Genomic DNA, 17,429 nt, shown 5'->3' on the forward strand with positions numbered 1-17,429 from the left:
TGGAGCCTGCTTCTGATTCTGTGTCTCCCTCTCTCTTTGCCCCTCCCTCGCTCAAGCTCTGTTTCTCTCTCTTAAAAATAAACACTAAAAAAAAAAACAAAAACAGTTGTGCCTATTTATAATCACAATACATTACAAAGGTTTCTTGGTAAACAGCTAAGACAAACACTGACTTACGATGCAAATAAAGGAAACCACTGAAAGTTTATTCAAATTTTTATGCAAAAGGATTTATTGGCATCAATGTCATTCATGACTATTTCCCATCACTGAAAGACTGAGGAAGGAAGAACCACTGGTTTAGCACTTTCTTATGCAAACAAACAACCCTACACACTTTAAAACGCAGACATGATGGGGTGCTATCACAGGCGATTCAAAGGTTCCTAAATTACCTAAGACCAGCAGCTTGGTCGCTCCCAGAATCAGCTTCCAGACCTGTCAGCCTGCGGCAGGGCGCAGAGGTGGCACAGAAAGAAAGTGAATGTGCTAGCTTTGAAACTGGTTGTTAGAAGACGTCCTCAGTAGGGTTTCATGTCTACACCCAAGTCTAACTCATCGAGAAGCATCTTCCAGAACATCAGAGTCATTCCTGGAGCTGAGACAGAAGGAGCCGGGGAAGCGTCCTCAGCAGCGCCTGGCACGCCTGGCCGCTTCCTTTCTCGGCCTTCAGGACAGCAGTGTTTTCAACTCGGCCCATGCTCCACGGGTCCCTCTGGTCACAGCGAATCTCCGGTGAGGTTTCATCCAGCAATGAAGTCTAACGGAATGTACAACCTCCAGAGGACAAAACCTTTCTCCCTCGTACTCTACAAGGCTTGGGAAGTTAGTCTGAAGATTCGGGGAGGAAGGCCTGAGGAAGAGGGCTGTGGGGACAGGCGGCGCCGGCCACAGGTGTGTGGCTAGGACCTGAATCAATCTCATTTGATGAGATTCCTCATGATACTCAGGGAGGACCCTCTATACCCTGATCCGAAGTGGTTCCAGTGGTTCAAATAGTGGAAGAGTTGATACAACTGCAGGCGCGCCTCAAACCCTGGGGCCTTGGGGATTGCACTGTGGTAGGCAGAGTAGAAGGAGCGGCTGAAGCCCCCAAACATGCCAGCTATCGCCAGCTCGTATTCTGAGTGGCCATAGAAAGAAGCCGGATCAAAAATGATGGGCCCAGAGGAGTCCTCCGCCACGTTTCCTCCCCAGAGATCTCCATGCAGCAGGGCTGGGACGATGTCCAGGTCACGAAACAGGTCAGGGATCTTTAGCTGCGGAGGAAATGCGTCCTCAGCAAAGAGACCAACACGTGTCGGAGGGACGCAGATGCGTTTCTGAGTGTGGTTCAACCGCCCAAGCAGAGCGCGGCGCAGACGCACAGGGACACACACAGAGCTCAGGCACCGGCCAGCCTCACCCCACCTGCCTCAGGGCCACCCCTGTCGGGTTTGCAGGGCAAGGCTCCCCTCACCTGCAGGGCAGACCAGAGCTCCAGGGCCTCCCTGTCCCCAGACCCCTTCTCCACCATGTCCATCTGGGGCTGAATGCGCTGCCGGGCGTAGAAGGTGACCCAGTCCTCCTGCCAGACATTCACCTGCGTGGACAAAGAAGATGCCACAGCAGGACGAGGAAGCCCAAAGTGGAGAGGCACCAGTGCGAGGGCAGGCTGTGGAAAGGCGTGCCGGCCGACCGGCAGACGGTGCCTCGTAGATGGGATTGGGACCCCAGACCCCGTCCCAGAAGCGGGGACTCTCCCAGTGCAGAGCAACAGAGGCCACTCCAAGGAGCTCTAGGATGCTTTCTTTCCATCTGGACTCACGTGGGAGCACAGCAGCCAGAGCCGGCTAGCCTTCCCCGACCATAGCTCATTGCTGACCATCCACTTGGCCCCAAGGACCCCTCTTCCTCCCCTCCCAACGCTGACCATCAGAAGGGAAGCAACAGACGCACACGAGAGCGCAGAGCACAGAAAAGCACTCACACGTGTACGTGTCCGTACGCACACAGGGCAAGCTACAGGCAGGCGAGGAAGGGGCAGAGCCAGCTGAAACACCCCCGGAGCCCCATGGGGCAGGTGGGACCGGGGAACCCCAGCTGTCAGCCACTCACCACCCCAAGCAGGTTCCTGGACAACCTCTCACGACATTTCAAAACCTGAACAGTGTCTCCTGTGCCCCCGCGCGCACCAGGGAGCCCCTGAAAGTCTTCCAGGTCACTCAGTATTCCTCTTCAGAGAAGCCGCAGCTTCCTCCAAGAGCACAGCCACTGTCCTCCGCACCCAGCATGTGCTGGGCATCAAGTGGAGCCCCTGGACTGAAATTCCCGGGGAGTCAACCACAAAATCATAAAACCGGAAGGTACAATCCCTGTGCATCGTGCTATCGTTGAGGGTTTAGTATCAAGGAAATTTTCCTTAATTCCTAAGTTTTACCCACCTTGACACCCAGCATCCTGACTTGCTGGTCCTGTTTCTCTCAGCTTATCTAGCACATGAGGTGTGTAAACCTCATGCCAGCCTCTTAAAAATTAGCAAAGAAAAAAGGGAGCAAAGACTTTAAACCAAACTTCATAAGGAAGGGGGAGGGTGTTCTTTTCCTGAGCGGCTGACCTGCCTGGCACACGGAGCAAAGGGCCGGTGTCACTCACCTGGGGAAGGTACCCACAGCATGTCACCACGTCAAACCCGAACTGGTCCACGAAGGGCCGTTCTGCCCGCCCGCCTCCTTTCCCTTGCAAAAGGAAAACAAGAAGGATGAATAGTTCCCATGCTCCCTCGGGCTGCTCGAGGGGCTCAGGACATTGAGGCCTGTCCTGGGTGTGCCCTTCCCCCACGCCCCGTCTAGAGACAGAGCAGGGCCTGGGTCTGCACAGACCCCCAGGACCCAGGAACAGAGCCTGCTCCAATACACTCAACTACGGCCAGGAGAGGCACCAGAGGGCGCTGAGCGCTAAGCGCAGGCACAACACTGCCTGAAAAGGAGGAAAACCACCCGCCTGGACCCAGCAGGAGAGGAGGGCTCTCAGGGGTCAGCCCAGCTCTTGCACGTGAGAAGAATAAACTGCGGGGATCTGAACTGGCCTCCTTTGCATCCTCTGCGTCTCCCCCAAACTCAGAGCAAACCCCAAAGGCCTGAACTACGTGTGGCTTGGAAGGGGTGGGTGGAATCTGACAGGGTCTGTCTAACACAGCAGATTCTCGGCCACCTGTCCCTGGTGTGTCAGACACTCTGTTAGCACAGTGACCCCGTGGGCTGCACATGGATTATCACGTGCCAAAGGATAAAAATACTGGAAGACACTCTCAGTGCTAACATTAAGCTGTAGAAATGTCGATGTGAGGGCTGCCATGCTGTGCCTCACGTGTGGCTATTCTTACAAGAGGCACCACACAGAAAGCCAGGGCAACCTTGACGGGCTTTCTTCTGGGGAATGAGGGTGAAAGGAACCAAACATACGGGGTTTCAAGTCCAGGACATGCTTCCCTTCCAAATCCACTGTGACACAGGACAGGCACCCCACACACGTGGCCCTGGGGTTGACGCTCCTTTCCTTTGCCATCAACACAGACCTGACCCTCCTTCAGCCGTGGCAGGATCCCACCCACGCACCCACGCTGGCCAAATGTCCTCAAGGGGCCCTTGCACTCGCACAGCCCCATACCCACGGTGCCGGCCTCCTTCTGGAGCGTCTCCCCAAGCCTCTTGTTCTCTAGATGCAGGTCTGCGAGCTGGGCTCCAAGCTTTGCAGCATGACTGTGAAACAAACAGCATCAGCTAAGTGTGTGGCACACAAAACACGGGGACACAGCCACCCGTAGTCTCAGGCCACATAAAGCAGGTCAGGGGACAGGACGTCTGCTTTGGTGGAGCAAAGGGGACAAGAAGGACCCTGGCTGTTTGATGGTCTCTCCCAGCCTTTCCGTGGCTGCTGGGTTGTCAGCGTCTCACCTGGGGAGATCCCTTTCCCGTTTGCCTTTGGCGTGCGGAGTAGTGTCACTCTCTGCAGAACCCATGATGTGTGAGGTCATGGGTTCCTCAAAATTACACCCCCAGATGCAAGCTTTCAGGTAAGGAACCCCTCGGAAAGAAAACAAAGACAACCAAAGGAGAAGGTGCCAAGACAGACCTGCTCAGGTAGCGCATGTCCAAATGCTCCATCACCAGCATGCTGCCGCCTCCCGGGGCGTCGAGGACCTTGATGGGCTTGGGCGCTTTCACTGTGCCCGTTCTCAGGATGGCCATTAGACTTGCCATCTCACCTTCAAACATTCTCTTGGCCTTTCCGAAAAATAACGGAGATGGAGAAGAGAAGGGAGAGCAAGATTACTTCCGGAAAGGTTCTACTTGGACATGTTTTCTTGAGCATCACAATTTCTTTTTAAGGTTTTTTTAACATTTACTTATTTTTGAGAGCGGGCGAGCAAGAGAACACGTTGGTGCACATGCACGTATGAGCAGGGGAGGGGCAGAGAGAGAGGGACACAGAATCCCACGCAGGCTCCAGGCTCCAAGCTGTCAGTACAGAGCCCCATGCGGGGCTTGAACTCACAAACAGTGAGATCATGACCTGAGCGGAAGGCAGACACTTAACCGACCGAGCCCCACTGGCGCCGGCACCCCATGAGCATTACAATTTCAGTCCAAGGCTGTCCTGACTGCAGACTCAGCAGACACAGGCAGCTCTTCTAGCTTTTCGGCAGAGTGGATTACACGCTCTGAAGCTGCACGGGGGTAAGAGTGACGATACTTCCTCATTCTGGACCCTCATCTGCACTCTCGTGAGTCTCTCCTGGGAGGGAAGTAAAAGGCCTCTCACATTCCACTGAGCGCCTAGTGTGGAGCCAGACTGTGTACGTGGGCCATCGTCAGACAGCACCTCACCCGCAGTCCTGTCCCACCAGACCCTCCGCCTGCACGGGCCAGGAACCAGGGGCCACCTCTCACTGGGTCTGAGGGCACCTCCCCCCTCGCCCAGGAAGACATCCCAACTAGAGCACCACGTCCATCCTCTCCCCCAGACTGCAGCAACCATCCTTACTTCGTCTTCTTGCTGACCACGGCAGGGGCCCTTACCGAAGGCAAATCCCACCCTGGAACACACCCTGAGCTAGCAACTTGCGCCACAGCAGCAGGGGTCTGGCCCCGGCCGCTTTCCTATGCTCATTTGGGGCCCCTTCCCCAGGCCCCACCCCATACCTCCATGTACCGCTGTGCACACACCGCACATGCACACACATCCCTGTGCCCTGGGTTACAGCCTTCTTTTAGTTGCCCAAAGATCGAGGCTTCAATGTGCAGGGGCACGTCTGCTTGGGACACCACTCCCACCTTTTGCCAGGTCAGACCCTTCATCACCACACTTCAGATCTTAACATGTTCTGACCTCTCAGAAAAATCTGCCCTAACTTCCCACACTAGGTAACTATTCCCTTCAAAAGTTTTTTTTTTTAATTTATTTATTTTGCTAGAGCATGCGAGCACAAGTAGGGGAGGGGCAGAAAGAGAGGGAGAGAGAGAATCCCAAGCAGGTTCCACACTATCAGCACAGAGCCAGATGCGGGGCTCGAACTCACAAACCGTGAGATCATGACCTGCGCCAAAGTCGAGTCGGACGTGTGACTGACTGAGCCACCTAGGCGCCCACCACTCCCTTTAAAGTTGCCTTTATTTTAAGTCAAAATGTACACAAGCATGAGCAGAAAAGGGCACAAGCGGGAGCATCTGATTCCAATTCTCAGTAAGTCCAGACACGGTGTGACCGCGGCCCGGAAGCTCCACAGCCCCCAGCCGCCTGCTCCACACAGATCTGCCTCGTCTGCTTTGTCCTTCTACATGCAGAGGCAGACAGTCTGGCTTCTATGTCCCACTGCCTTTGTTATGCTGCTGCATCAACAGGGGTTATTCTCACTGCTGCACAGAGCTCCACAGCGCGAACATTCCGGAATGGGCTCACCCAGCATACTGGGGACAGACAGCTGGGCTTCCAGCATGGGGCTACTGGTTGTCAGGACTGACTCTGTGACCTCAGGCAAGTTACTTAAAGTCTCTGTGCCTGTTTCCGCACGTGTAAAAACGGGGTCAAAAACAGTACCAATCTCACAGGCTCGCTGCCATAAGTAACTGAGTTGGCAGCCAACACTTACTAGGCCCATTCCAAACACTTTATAAACGGTGCTATTATCATACTACCTTCTACCGAGGAGGAAGATAAGAGCTGTGCCTTGAGAATTTTCCAAACGTTCTCTTTAGGAAATAAAGGGAAAACGACTGGGCCCCGGCTGCACTTCGTACTAGAGCACTGGTCGTGAAAAGGAGAGTAAGGCGTAGAATAAAAACAATAATCACCTGGGGAGAGGTGCAGGGGGATCTGTGAACATAGCCAGAGGTGAAGCCTCCCTCACAGAAGTGTCTGCTGCTCCTCGAGAGGAGGGAGAAGTAGGCAGCAGGTGTGGGTAGGCCTACACAAAAGATCTGGAGCTCCTTAGGAGGAGGGGAGGAACCCAGCAGCACGCAATTAGGCAAGACAGAGATGAATAATCTTATTTAGAGCGGTCAATTCAAGCGGGGTGAGAAGGAAAAGAGAAGAGCAATGGTGCAGTCTCCTCCCGGAAGGGTTGGAAGGTATTTTCACCTCCTTCAAGGTAAAGCAGTACAAAGTCCTGTTTCCCATACGACCGGCAGATGTTTATGCTACGGCCAACACATCTGCATAACTCACATAGTATTTTCAAAGCAAGCTAGAAATTTGGAACTATCTACCAAAGGACAAGAAGGAACTTATGTGAGGAAGATTGGCAAAAAGAAAACGGACTTGGGGTGCTCACAGCTGGCTTGGTCAGTGGAGCGTGTGACTCGACCTTGGGGTTGTGAGTTCGAGCCCCACGTTGGGCGTAGAGATTACTTAAATATAAAATCTTAATATAGGTGGCTCTGTCGCGCAATGGATAGCGCATTGGACTTCTAAAATCTTAATATAAAAATAAAAAAAGAAAGGAGATGGACTTTGATGACAAAAGAAGAACCTGAAGAAATAGCACCAGAAGAACAAGGCTTGAAAAGTGTCACTAAGTGGACCTACTGTCATCATCAGAAAGTATTTGCTTCCCCTCTAACAAACACAGTCTTGAATTGTAACAAGTGCCAGCAAGGTCCAAACACAAACATGCCTTATAAACGGGAAGAACACACACCGGAGAAGCCCCCACAGCAGGACGTGGGGAGGGACAGCACCCACACTAGGACCGCGTGAAGGCACTCCAAACACAAATGCTGACAAATCCCTGAAAGGACGCAGCACTGAGCGCAGCTGATCTCCCCACAACACAGGGCTGAAGGCTGGTCTAGGAGAGCAGTGCGTCAGAGAGAGCTCATCCCCAACCACGGAGGGTGCGGCGCGCACCCGGGAAGAAAATGAAAACACCTGCAGGAGTGAACGAAAGCAAGCCAGGTGTGCGATACGCGGCCCTGGTCCTGGGGTCAGTCCCTGCAGCCCTGTTTGCAACAAGGCATTGCCTGATCCCGCCCATTGCCTAGGGGAGCCAGCCTGGGCCTTCCAGAGGAGAGTCCTGGGGTGACCCACCCAGACTGGGCAGCGAGGTGACACCAACACCCAGGGGGAAGCACAAGGTCAGCAGCAGTGAGGTTCACCTACTTTCCACAGGGCCCTCTCCACGTTTCTGCAGGAACAGAAGTTTTCGGAGTGGGTGGCCCGTCCCCCCAGGCCTATGTTGACACCCGCAATGTGACGGTGTTGGAAGGCGATCAGGCTCCATGTGGCTGGAGCCCTCATACTGGGACCAGGGCTCTTAGGAAAGAGGCCCGAGAGGGCTCCCTTGCCCATGTGACAGGTGCGGACACAGGGAGAAGTCCCCTTCCCCATCACGAAGTGGGCTGTCACCAGACACCTTCCAGCGCCCAGAAGGGAGAAGAGCCTCTCAAGCTGTCCGCTCTGTGCTCTCCGTTACCCCGCGCGCCCCAATGACCGAGGCGGCGGCTACGTTATCTTCGGTAATTCAGAAAGGTCCCAGGACGAGAGAGGCTTCTACTACCAGCCCTTGTTCAAAACTCCCCAAACAGGGGACTTTCTCAAAGGAGCGGCCGCAGGCATCACTGGAAAACCATCCCCAGCACCCACCACCCACACCACAGCAGGGAGCAAACCTGGGCGCAGGGGTCCCCAGAGGGCTGCCTACAGGGTCCGCTAACCTGCCCAGGGCTGACAGGACGGATTCCGGGTGCACGACCCCAGGATCGCCCAGACGCAGCCATGACGGGCAAGGGCTTCATCAAGGACCACCACCCTGTGGCCCTCCTGTGCGGCCCCCACCCCCACGCCAGACCCCGAATCGCGGACCTCCGACCCCCTAGACTCGGGACCAGGACCCCAGATCCCGCCCCGGGCCTGCAGCCCCACCCAGACCCCAATCGCCGACCACCACCCACCCACCCCGGCCCCGCCCACGGCGGCCCTGACCTCCGCCTTGGAGTTCACTTTCACAAACACGCGTCCTCTGTCCGTGTCGTAACTCTGGCCCTGGCTAATGCACCCGCCCCCCGAGTGACCCGTAGCCTTGACGAAGTCGCAGCCCAGCTCCCGCCTCAGCAGAGCCTCCATGTTCAACGAAGCGCGGTGGCGGACTGCCTCAGGCTGGGGGAAAGCTAGCGGCGGAGACGCAGAGTGATTGGGTGAGGTGTGGGAGGGGCGGGATCGAGCCGCAAGAGCTCCCAGGGATTGGGTGAGACACCGCAGGACCGGGGTGAGTGCTGAGGGGCGGGACCGGGCCGCCAGGACACCCGGCAATTGGGTGAGACGCTGAGGGGCGGGACCGGGCCTCTAGAACGCTGAGGAGCAGCAGGTCTCTTCCGGCGGTTGTGAAGTTGATAACTGGTGGTAGGCGAGAGAGCTCCCCCTTCCGGCCGCCGTGTCCATTTTAGGAGAGATTGTCTTCTATTCCTGCTCAAACACGTGATTGTTGGTCTCCCCAGCTAGAAGAGCGATCGCAGTCAGCTTTGCTTCCTGTGTTAGTTGAGGTTCTCCAGAGGAGAGGGGACAGGATATGTACCCGGAAAGAGAGGTTAGTTTTAAGGGTGGGCTCTGTTAACCTTAAAAGTAATACAAAATAATAAAACAGTTATTTTACCAGCAAAGATGGGATTATTTGGGAATAGCAGAGACTTGCTTGGCAGGGTAAGTAGACTTGCCAGAACCAGGGGCAAGTCTGGAGAACGGGGAGAGGAGAGGGAGCTGTAAGCGAGACACATGGATGACACCAGGTGCTGGTGACACCACGTGCTGGACACAAGTCAGACGGTGAAGTCATTATTCGCAGCAACAATAAATTAAGTAAAAACTGCATAAACAATAGAGGACCCGATATGTTTGCAGTAGAAGTGGCTCCAAAGTCTACAATAGTTTGTCAACATGTGATGCCTCTGCGGGAACGACAAGACTAGGTATGTTACTGTGTGTATTCCCTTGTATCTTAAATACTGTTTTCTACTTGAGGCTATCAAACTAAGAACTAGTCCAGTTTAGTCTCTTATTTGTTGGTCAACTAAATGCTAATCAACTTAACTGATGCACATAATCTATTTAATTTGTATGTATTTATGTTCTATGCCCATGTTATAGGCTTTATTATTAAAATATAAATAAATAGAGGATGAGGCTCCATAGCTCAGGGGTTAGAGCACCGGTCTTGTAAAATATAAATAAATAGAGGAAAGGGGGAAGTGTGATGCTCTCTCATTGGCTGGGCTGTTGCTGGAGCAGCAGGAAACCTTCTTGTTGCTGGGTAAGTACTGTCCACCTGCCTCTCCTCATGCTGGGTCTGCAGTTGATAAGTAGTGCCAGGTGCCACAGCTCCCCTGCACCCCCCCCCCCGCACCCCCCTATCAATTTATTAATTACATCAACTACATTAAATTAAAATGTTAAAGGCTCCTGGGCCGATTTAGCAGCTTAGATGAGAGAATTGGTAAACTGGAAGATGTCAGAAGTCATGAAGAATGTGTCACAAGGAGACAAACAGGGAAATTACAGGCAAGATAAGAGACATGGAAAAAGGTAGACATTTAACCGGAGTTCCAGAAAAAGGGAGAGAAACAGGCTATAACTGAACAGAAAATGGCTGAGAATTTTCTAGAACTGATAAAATACACCAACCCTCAGATGCAAGTTCCCCCCAAATCTTAACCTGGATAAACTAAAAGTTCACATATAGGCAAGTAACAGGGAAATTGCAGGCCACCAAAGGCATGGGAAGTCTCCAGTGTAGCCAGCAAGAAATGTCAGATTGCTTTTATTTTTAATGTTTATTTATTTTTGAGACAGAGACAGAGAGTGCAAGCGGGGGAGGGGCAGAGAGAGAGGGAGACACAGAATCTGAAGCAGGCTCCAGGCTCTGAGTTGTCAGCACAGAGCCGGACGTGGGGGGCTGGAACTCACAAGCTGTGAGATTATGACCTGAGCCGAAGTCGGACACTTAACGCACTGAGCCACCCAGGTGCCCCCAGATTGCTATGAAATGATTAATGTTTGGTTTCCCAACACTAATACTGGAAGCCAAAAAGGTAGTGGAATAGTTGTCACCAAAAGAGTATAACTGCCCAGGGAAAATAAGTTTTCAAGAATGAAAATGAAATAAAGACATTGCTCGGGAAGATGGCAGAGTAGGAAGACGTTAGACTCACCTTGTCCCACAGAGACAGCTAAATAACACCCACATCAGTGTAAAAAACCCAGAAGATGACCCAAAGATGGCAGAACAGACTCTCCATAGCTAAATGTAGAGAAGAGGCCACATGGAAGAGGGTAGGAAGGAAGGAGACACAGTTGGGAGCCCTTTGGAACTAGGGACTGTCCTCAGGAGGGAGAGACACAGGTGCATGGAAAGGGGAGAGGACAAGACTCTCACACCAGCCATGCAGTCATGGGAAACACACATGAAAAACAGAGGGGCATAATTTCACAAGTTTACAAGCCTGTGGGACTTAACACTTAGAACTTTAAGATATGATTCAGACTGGGGCTCCTGGGTGGCTCAGGCAGCTGACCTTCCGACTCTTGATTTCGGCTCAGGTCATGATCTCAGGGTCGTTGGGCTCTGTGCTGAGCATGGAGCCTGCTTGGGATTCTCTCTCTCTCTCTCTCTCTCTCTCTCTCTCTCTCTCTCTCTCCTACTGCCCCTCCCCCCCCCAATAAAAGCAAAGAAAAAGACATTATTCAGACTGAAGACCATTTGCTTTTATTTCTAGTGACGCAATTTTCTACCAGGAGGACCCTCCCAAAGGAAAGCCAAAAGGATGCTTTTCAGCCAAAAAAAAAGTGATCACAGGTTGTAAAGCCAAAATCTAAGAAGGAGCACAGAGCAAATAAAGTGGTACATAAGTGAGAAAATCTAATTGTACAAAATAACAGTAAGTCTTGTATGACAAAATGAGAGAATTTTTAAAACAGTTGAATTTTACATTTTCATTTAAAAGGTTCGGGGCACCTGGGTGGCTCAGGCGGTTGAGCATGTCTGTGCTGACAGCTCAGAGCCTGGAGTCCGCTTCTGATTCTGTGTCTCCCTCTCTCTCTGCCCCTCCCCTGCTCGTGCTCTGTGTCTCTCTCTCTGTCAAAAATGAATAAACATTAAAAAAAAGAGTAAATTGTTGTAAGGTGTTCGTGTTGTTTGTTCAAGAGTAAAGGTAAAGGAGGGGCACCTGGCTGGCTCGGTCAGTGGAGAGTGCAACTATCAATCTCAGGGTTGCAAGTTCAAGCCCTATGTTGGGTGGATGGGCGACTTAAAAATAAAACCTTTAAAAAAAGTGAAGGTAATGATTACTTTTAGTCTTTGACAAATTATATATTCATATTATTTCTAGAGTAAGCACTAAAAAATAGAGAATTTGTGTTGCATCCACATGACTCCTGAAACAGAATGCCACGGGCACCAGTGACAGTTTATTACAATGAGAGGCAAGGCCAACCGATCGGACCGACACTCTTGACCAGAGTGCGGTCTAGAACAACCGGGGTACAGAGTTTTTATAGCTGACCACATCATCTTATCATCACCTGGGGATAGAACAAAGAAATAGTTCCCAGATGGGAGTGGAAACAGTTCAGACGTGCCCTTGCCCCAATCCAATCAAACACTAAACCAGTTGATTTTCCTTAAACTTTTGTTCCCTTGGTTGATAGGACAAGGCTGTTATCTTAATCTACAGTGTTAAAACAAAGCTGTTATTTCTTAAGGCTACAGGTTAGCCCTACACTACAATTTAACCCTTACAATTTATAACTTTCCTTTTTTTTTTTTTTAAGTTTACTTATTTATTTTGAGAGAGAGAGAACACAAGCAGAGGAGGGACAGAGAGAGAGAAAGAGTGAGAGAGAGGGAGAATGAATCCCAAGCAGGTTCCACACTGTCACCGCAGAGCCCGATGTGGGGGTCAAGCTCACAAACTGGGAGATCATGACTTGAGCTGAAGTCAGACACTTAAGTGACTGAACCACCAGGCGTCCCATAACTTTCCTAATAATAGAAGGAAAAAGTAGGGGCACCTGGGTGGCTCGGTCAGTCGAGCTTCTGACTCTTGGTTTTGGCTCCGGTCATGATCTCACGGTTCGTGAGTTTGAGCCCCACATTGGGCTCCGTCCTGGCAGTACAGAGTGTGCTTACGATTTTCTCTCCCTCTCTCTCTGTCCTTCCCCTGCTCACTCTCTCTCAAAATAAATACTTAAAAAAAAAAAAAAGCTTAATAAAAATTTTTGAAAAAGAAGCAAAAATTAACCCCAAAGAAGGCAAGGGAGTAAATAACATGGACCCAGTGGGATAATACAAGCCCACATAATAAGACGGTGGGTTTAAAGCCAAATATATGGATAATTGCATTAAGTGTAAATGAACAAAATGCCCCCAGTTCAGAAACAAAGAAAGAATTCCGTTTTTTTAAAGTAGGTTTCATACCTAGGGTGGAGCCCAACACCAGGCTTGAACCCACAACCCTGAGACCAAGACCTGAGCTGAGATGAAGCCTGTGGTTTTATAGTTTTCTAAGGATGCCATTTAAAAATGCCATAGGCTGGGGGATGGAAACAACAAACTCATTTTCTTACAGTTCTGGGGGCTGGAAGTCCAGATCAAGTTGTCCTCAGCATCGGTTTCTGGTGAGACTAGTCTCCGCGGCTCCAGAGCTCACTCCATCGTCCCGCAGCCTCTTTTCTGTGTATGTGCAGACAGTGAGCTCTGGTGTCTATTGGATAAGAACCTTGCCCTATGACTGTATTTAACCTTTATTACCTATCTCCAAATACAGTCACATGGCAAATTTGGGCTTCCACACATGGGTGAGGGAGAAGGGTGGACACAGTCTAGTCTCTGACTCCTGGTCAGTGTGGGGGCCGAAGGGCATGCTGTGGGTGCCCTGACTGTGTACCTTCAGCTCTCACAGACTCCCAGCACACCAGCCTGAGGTCCCCAGGCACCAGCTCCTGGGACTCTGAGCCTTCTCTGACCCCACACAGTGCCAAGGGGGTGCACTTCAGTCATTGCCCCACCTATGGGGCTTCCTGGGTCACCCCCATGTAAGCTACTTGTACTTTGTCTGCTTCTGGGGGAGCCCACCCCCAAGGCGATGGTAATGGCCACACAGGAGGGAAGGTGTTGTATTGGGGAGACCTGTGGTGGGTTCTGGCAGACTAGACCTGTTCTATTTTTTTTTTTAAGTTGTATTTAAGTAATCTCTACACCCCATGTGGGACTCAAACTCATAACCCCAAGATCAAGAGGCACACGCTTCTACATGCCCCTGGACATGTTGTATTTCTTGATCTGGAGAGTGATTTATAACTTGAGTGCTTGAGTGTTCACTTTAGAATTATTTTTAAATGGTGTGTGTGTGTGTGTGTTCATGCACATTTCCATGTGTATGTGGCATTTCACAATTTTTTTAATGCTTTCTTTATTTTTGAGAGAGAGAGAGAGAGCACAAGCAGGGGACGTGCAGAGAGAGAGGGAACACAGAATCTGAAGCAGGTTCCAGGCTCTGAGCTGTCAGCACAGAGCCTGACGCAGGGTTCGAATTCACGAACCGCGAGATCATGCCCTGAGCTGAAGTTGGATGCTCAACCGACTGAGCCACCCAGGTGCCCCTATATTGCATTCCACAATTTTGAAAAGCAAAAACAAGCACACGAAAATCTATAAATGATAGTCAATGAAATAATTAACACTTCAGGGGACCAGTGAGAATTAAAAATATTCTGAAGGCCAGTGGGCATGTGAATCACAACATCTGTCATTGTCCTGGACAGGCTGGTGACACCCCATCTCCACGGTCCCTGCACTTGCCCTCTGTGCCAGGAGCACAGGTTTCCGTCAGAAGTTCGCCACCACTAAGTAAGGTGTGCTGGAATGGACCTTACCACATCAAGTTAATTCCTGACCTCACTGAGATGGGGTCTCAGTGGTTTTCAATTTTTTGAAAAATTGTTTTTCAATTTTCATTTTAATGAAATTATTTTTGTCATACTGATGTGGTTTGAAGCATTGGAGTTTGGAGCCAACAGCCAAGAAAGAATTCTTGAGACGTCTTTGGTGCAAAAAGGTAGTTTTATTAAAGCACAGGGACAGGACCCATGGACAGAAAGACCTACACTAAGGTTGTGAGGAGTGACTGATTATATACCTTAAGGTTGGGAGGGAGTTAGGGACAGTGTAAGTTTCTAAGGTATTTTGGAAGCAAGGTTCCCAGGACCTTGAGGGGCTAGCTGCTGTTAGGAAAAGGTCATTTATTACTATCGAATAAAACCTCAGCGGGAGACCCTTCCGATGTATGTCAAGGGACCATATGCTTGGAGGATGATCGCTAACATGTATCTTGGGGGTGGAGATAAAGGAAGTTTCCAAAGGGATGTTTACATGTTAAAGGAGACTTACAGGATCCTGGGGGGCTGGGCTAAGATTGCCTTTTGCCCTTAGCTAAGTGTCATCATGGAGGCAGCTGAGCTCCTAGAGGGAGGTCACTCTGCCAGTCTCAAGGATTTGTCAATGGGCTGTAAGTTGTAAGGAAATGTCATTTTTTCTTTTGCCTTTGTTTCCACGTCAATACCAGTTTCATCCACACAAGATTTTGCAGACTCTGTACCTGCCCTTACAAATGCTCTCTCCAGCTCAGGATTTCTGTTGGGTCTAATTTTCCTGAACCAAGTAAAAAGATCTAAATTTCATCAGGCATTGTTTTAGCCAATCTTTATAAATCTGTGTTGATTATTTGCAGCAGGGATATTAATTATGTATTAGAGAAAAGACCAATCACGTGTGTTTATTCAACCATGAGAAAATGTTCCCCGTTGGTTCCATAGAGGAAGATGGGGCTCCAGCTTTGCAAACCGGATGCTTTCATACCTCTCTAGATACTCTGTGGCCTTTGGGCAGAACTCCTGCTTTTCAGCAATCTGCTGTTGCCCCCTCTCAGGTCCGCCTTCCCTCGGACCTCTTCCTCTCTGCAGCAGGGTTTGCTCTCCTGTGTCCTGAGGCCATCCTCCTGAGGAAGGCTGCAGCCTCCTTTTCCTTCCTGTCTGATTCTTTGTCCATGGCCTGCCTTGTGCTTGCATACGTGTGCACACTGGTACCTCCACCCAACTGTCCCCACCCTGGTTGGCAAGCCCCAGGCCCACTCCTGTTGCACAGCCAACATGCGCCTCACCTCTCCCTGCGACAGCCCGTGATGCACTAATGACACTGAAAGGAGGGGACAGATCCCTGTTGGACCACAGGGTGTGTGGAAGGGTGAAGGGCGCCCAGTGGAGGCCTCCTAGGGTCTCCACCGGGATACCAGCAGATGGCCTAACTGAGCACTTACTGTGTACCAGCAGCTTCCCCAACACTTGTGACGTGTGCTACTCCGGGACTTCGCACAAGGAACCCTTCTCCCTTAAGAAACGGGGAAACCGAGGCCCAGGGAGTGCGGTTGCTTGCCCAAAGTCACCCAGGTGGGGAACACTGGAGTCAGGATCCTGCCTCGGGCAAATCTCTGACTCCCTCTGACCTCAAAGTCTGCAAAAGCAAGCTCACCGCACTCCCCAGCTGGGTCTACGGATTCGCGCGACTCTAACGGTGACACAGAGGAGAACTGCGTCCGCCCCTGCCAACGTCCCAAGAGCGGGGCGGCTCTCACGGCTACCTCGCTGGTCATCAAGGTCGCGCTCGTCGTGTGGGGTCCCGCCTGAGCATTCCCGGGGACGACGGCCGCCAACCTCTGACAAGTGGCTGCCCCGTCACGCAGCCCTTCTTGCGGGCCTCCGTCAGACCCCCGTCGCAGGGACACTCTCGCCCGGGCAGGTAGGGGTCGGGCCAGGTGGGGGGCTGCGCGCGGCCGGGAATGGAGGATCGCGGGGCTTCAGCCTTCGGTCCCCAGCGCTTCCGGCTGGCCGGGGGGCTTCCCACCCCATGTCCCTCCCTGGCCGTGGGGGGCCGAGCGGTGGGCTGGCGGGACCTAGGCGCGACAGCGGGGGGCGGGGTAGGTGGGCGTCTGGGCGGAGCAATGGGTGGGTGGGACCTGTTGGGCAGTGGGTGGGCGGGGCAAGGCCTGAGAGGAGCAAGGGGCGGGAAAGCGGGTGGGCGGGGAGAGGGCGGGGTCTGGGCGGGTGGGAGGGGTCGGAGCAGGCGGGGCAGCAGAAGGCCGGGCAGGGTGGGCGGGTCCGGGCGGAGCAGTTGGTGGGCGGGGCATGTTGGGACGGGGCAGAGGGCGGGGCCTGCTGGCCAGTGGGGGCAGGACCTGAGCGCCGCAGCGGATGGGCGGGGCAAAGGGCGGGGCCTGAGCGGAGCAAATGTCAGACAGGAAACCTACAGTTTCCATTTCCTGTCCAGAAATGGATTCTGTCTAGCGACTCTGGGGCTGTACTTTCTGTCTGTACTTTCTGGGGCATCCGTGAGGTTACAGTTTTGCCTAAAATAGGTTTTCTTTCTGTGGCGGAAGAACAACTGGCACCTTGGCTGTGAATTCTTGGTGAGTCATCAGCAAACAGGCACCCAGAGTGAAACTGCGCTCAGCTGTTAGTTGCTATTTACTTCTTGTCAGCAGGGGAGAGAAGTAAGGAGAGTTAATTGGAGTGTGCAAGTGCCTGGCTCTGGAGAAAATATGGTCAGTCCCTTTTTAGTTCTTCAGTCTATTTTTGTTTGAGCATCAGAGAAAGATACTTAATAAATGCTTTTCCATAGTCAAATGGGATAAAAATTTCACATTATGTAGAGAGATTCCTTTCATACCATCCAGAGATGGCAGATATTCCTTCTCTCCCACCTTCTGTAATAAAGGACCCCTCGATGGTGCTCTAGGCCAGAAGCCACTGCACAGTGGCACACACACCGTGTGCCATGAGCTCTGTGCTTCCAAACAGGTGACTGGCAGTTCCATGATTAAACAGTTACTACCGGATCCATCAATTCCAGG

General features: G+C 51.8%; 1 protein-coding gene and 1 long non-coding RNA gene across 2 annotated transcripts; one reads left to right on the top strand and one right to left on the bottom strand.

Moving 5' to 3' along the window:
- Nucleotides 1–204: 204 nt before the first annotated feature.
- Nucleotides 205–8,668, bottom strand: FN3KRP (fructosamine 3 kinase related protein). Its single transcript, XM_049635399.1, has 6 exons — nt 8,461–8,668; nt 4,114–4,265; nt 3,649–3,740; nt 2,635–2,717; nt 1,460–1,582; nt 205–1,259 (listed from the first exon to the last, which is right to left on the bottom strand). The coding sequence occupies exons 1-6, from the start codon at nt 8,599–8,601 to the stop codon at nt 921–923; spliced, it is 930 nt and encodes a 309-aa protein (XP_049491356.1). The 5' UTR covers nt 8,602–8,668; the 3' UTR covers nt 205–920.
- Nucleotides 8,669–16,228: 7,560 nt separating this feature from the next.
- LOC125926208 (uncharacterized) lies at nt 16,229–17,215 on the top strand. Its single transcript, XR_007459022.1, has 2 exons — nt 16,229–16,318; nt 16,956–17,215. It is a non-coding gene; the product is annotated as an uncharacterized LOC125926208 (long non-coding RNA).
- Nucleotides 17,216–17,429: the final 214 nt, after the last annotated feature.

This window comes from Panthera uncia, chromosome E1 (genome assembly GCF_023721935.1).
Source record: "Panthera uncia isolate 11264 chromosome E1, Puncia_PCG_1.0, whole genome shotgun sequence".
NCBI classification, from domain to species: Eukaryota; Metazoa; Chordata; class Mammalia; order Carnivora; family Felidae; genus Panthera; species Panthera uncia.

Excerpts from the sequence above, each read along its gene's own strand:
- FN3KRP (XM_049635399.1), bottom strand. The coding sequence starts at position 8,601 with ATGGAGGCTCTGCTGAGGCGGGAGCTGGGCTGCGACTTCGTCAAGGCT. Across the intron at positions 3,741-4,113 it reads GACATGCGCTACCTGAGCAG|TCATGCTGCAAAGCTTGGAG; the intron begins GTCTGTCTTGGC and ends TTTGTTTCACAG. Across the intron at positions 1,260-1,459 it reads AGCTCTGGTCTGCCCTGCAG|CTAAAGATCCCTGACCTGTT; the intron begins GTGAGGGGAGCC and ends TTTCCTCCGCAG.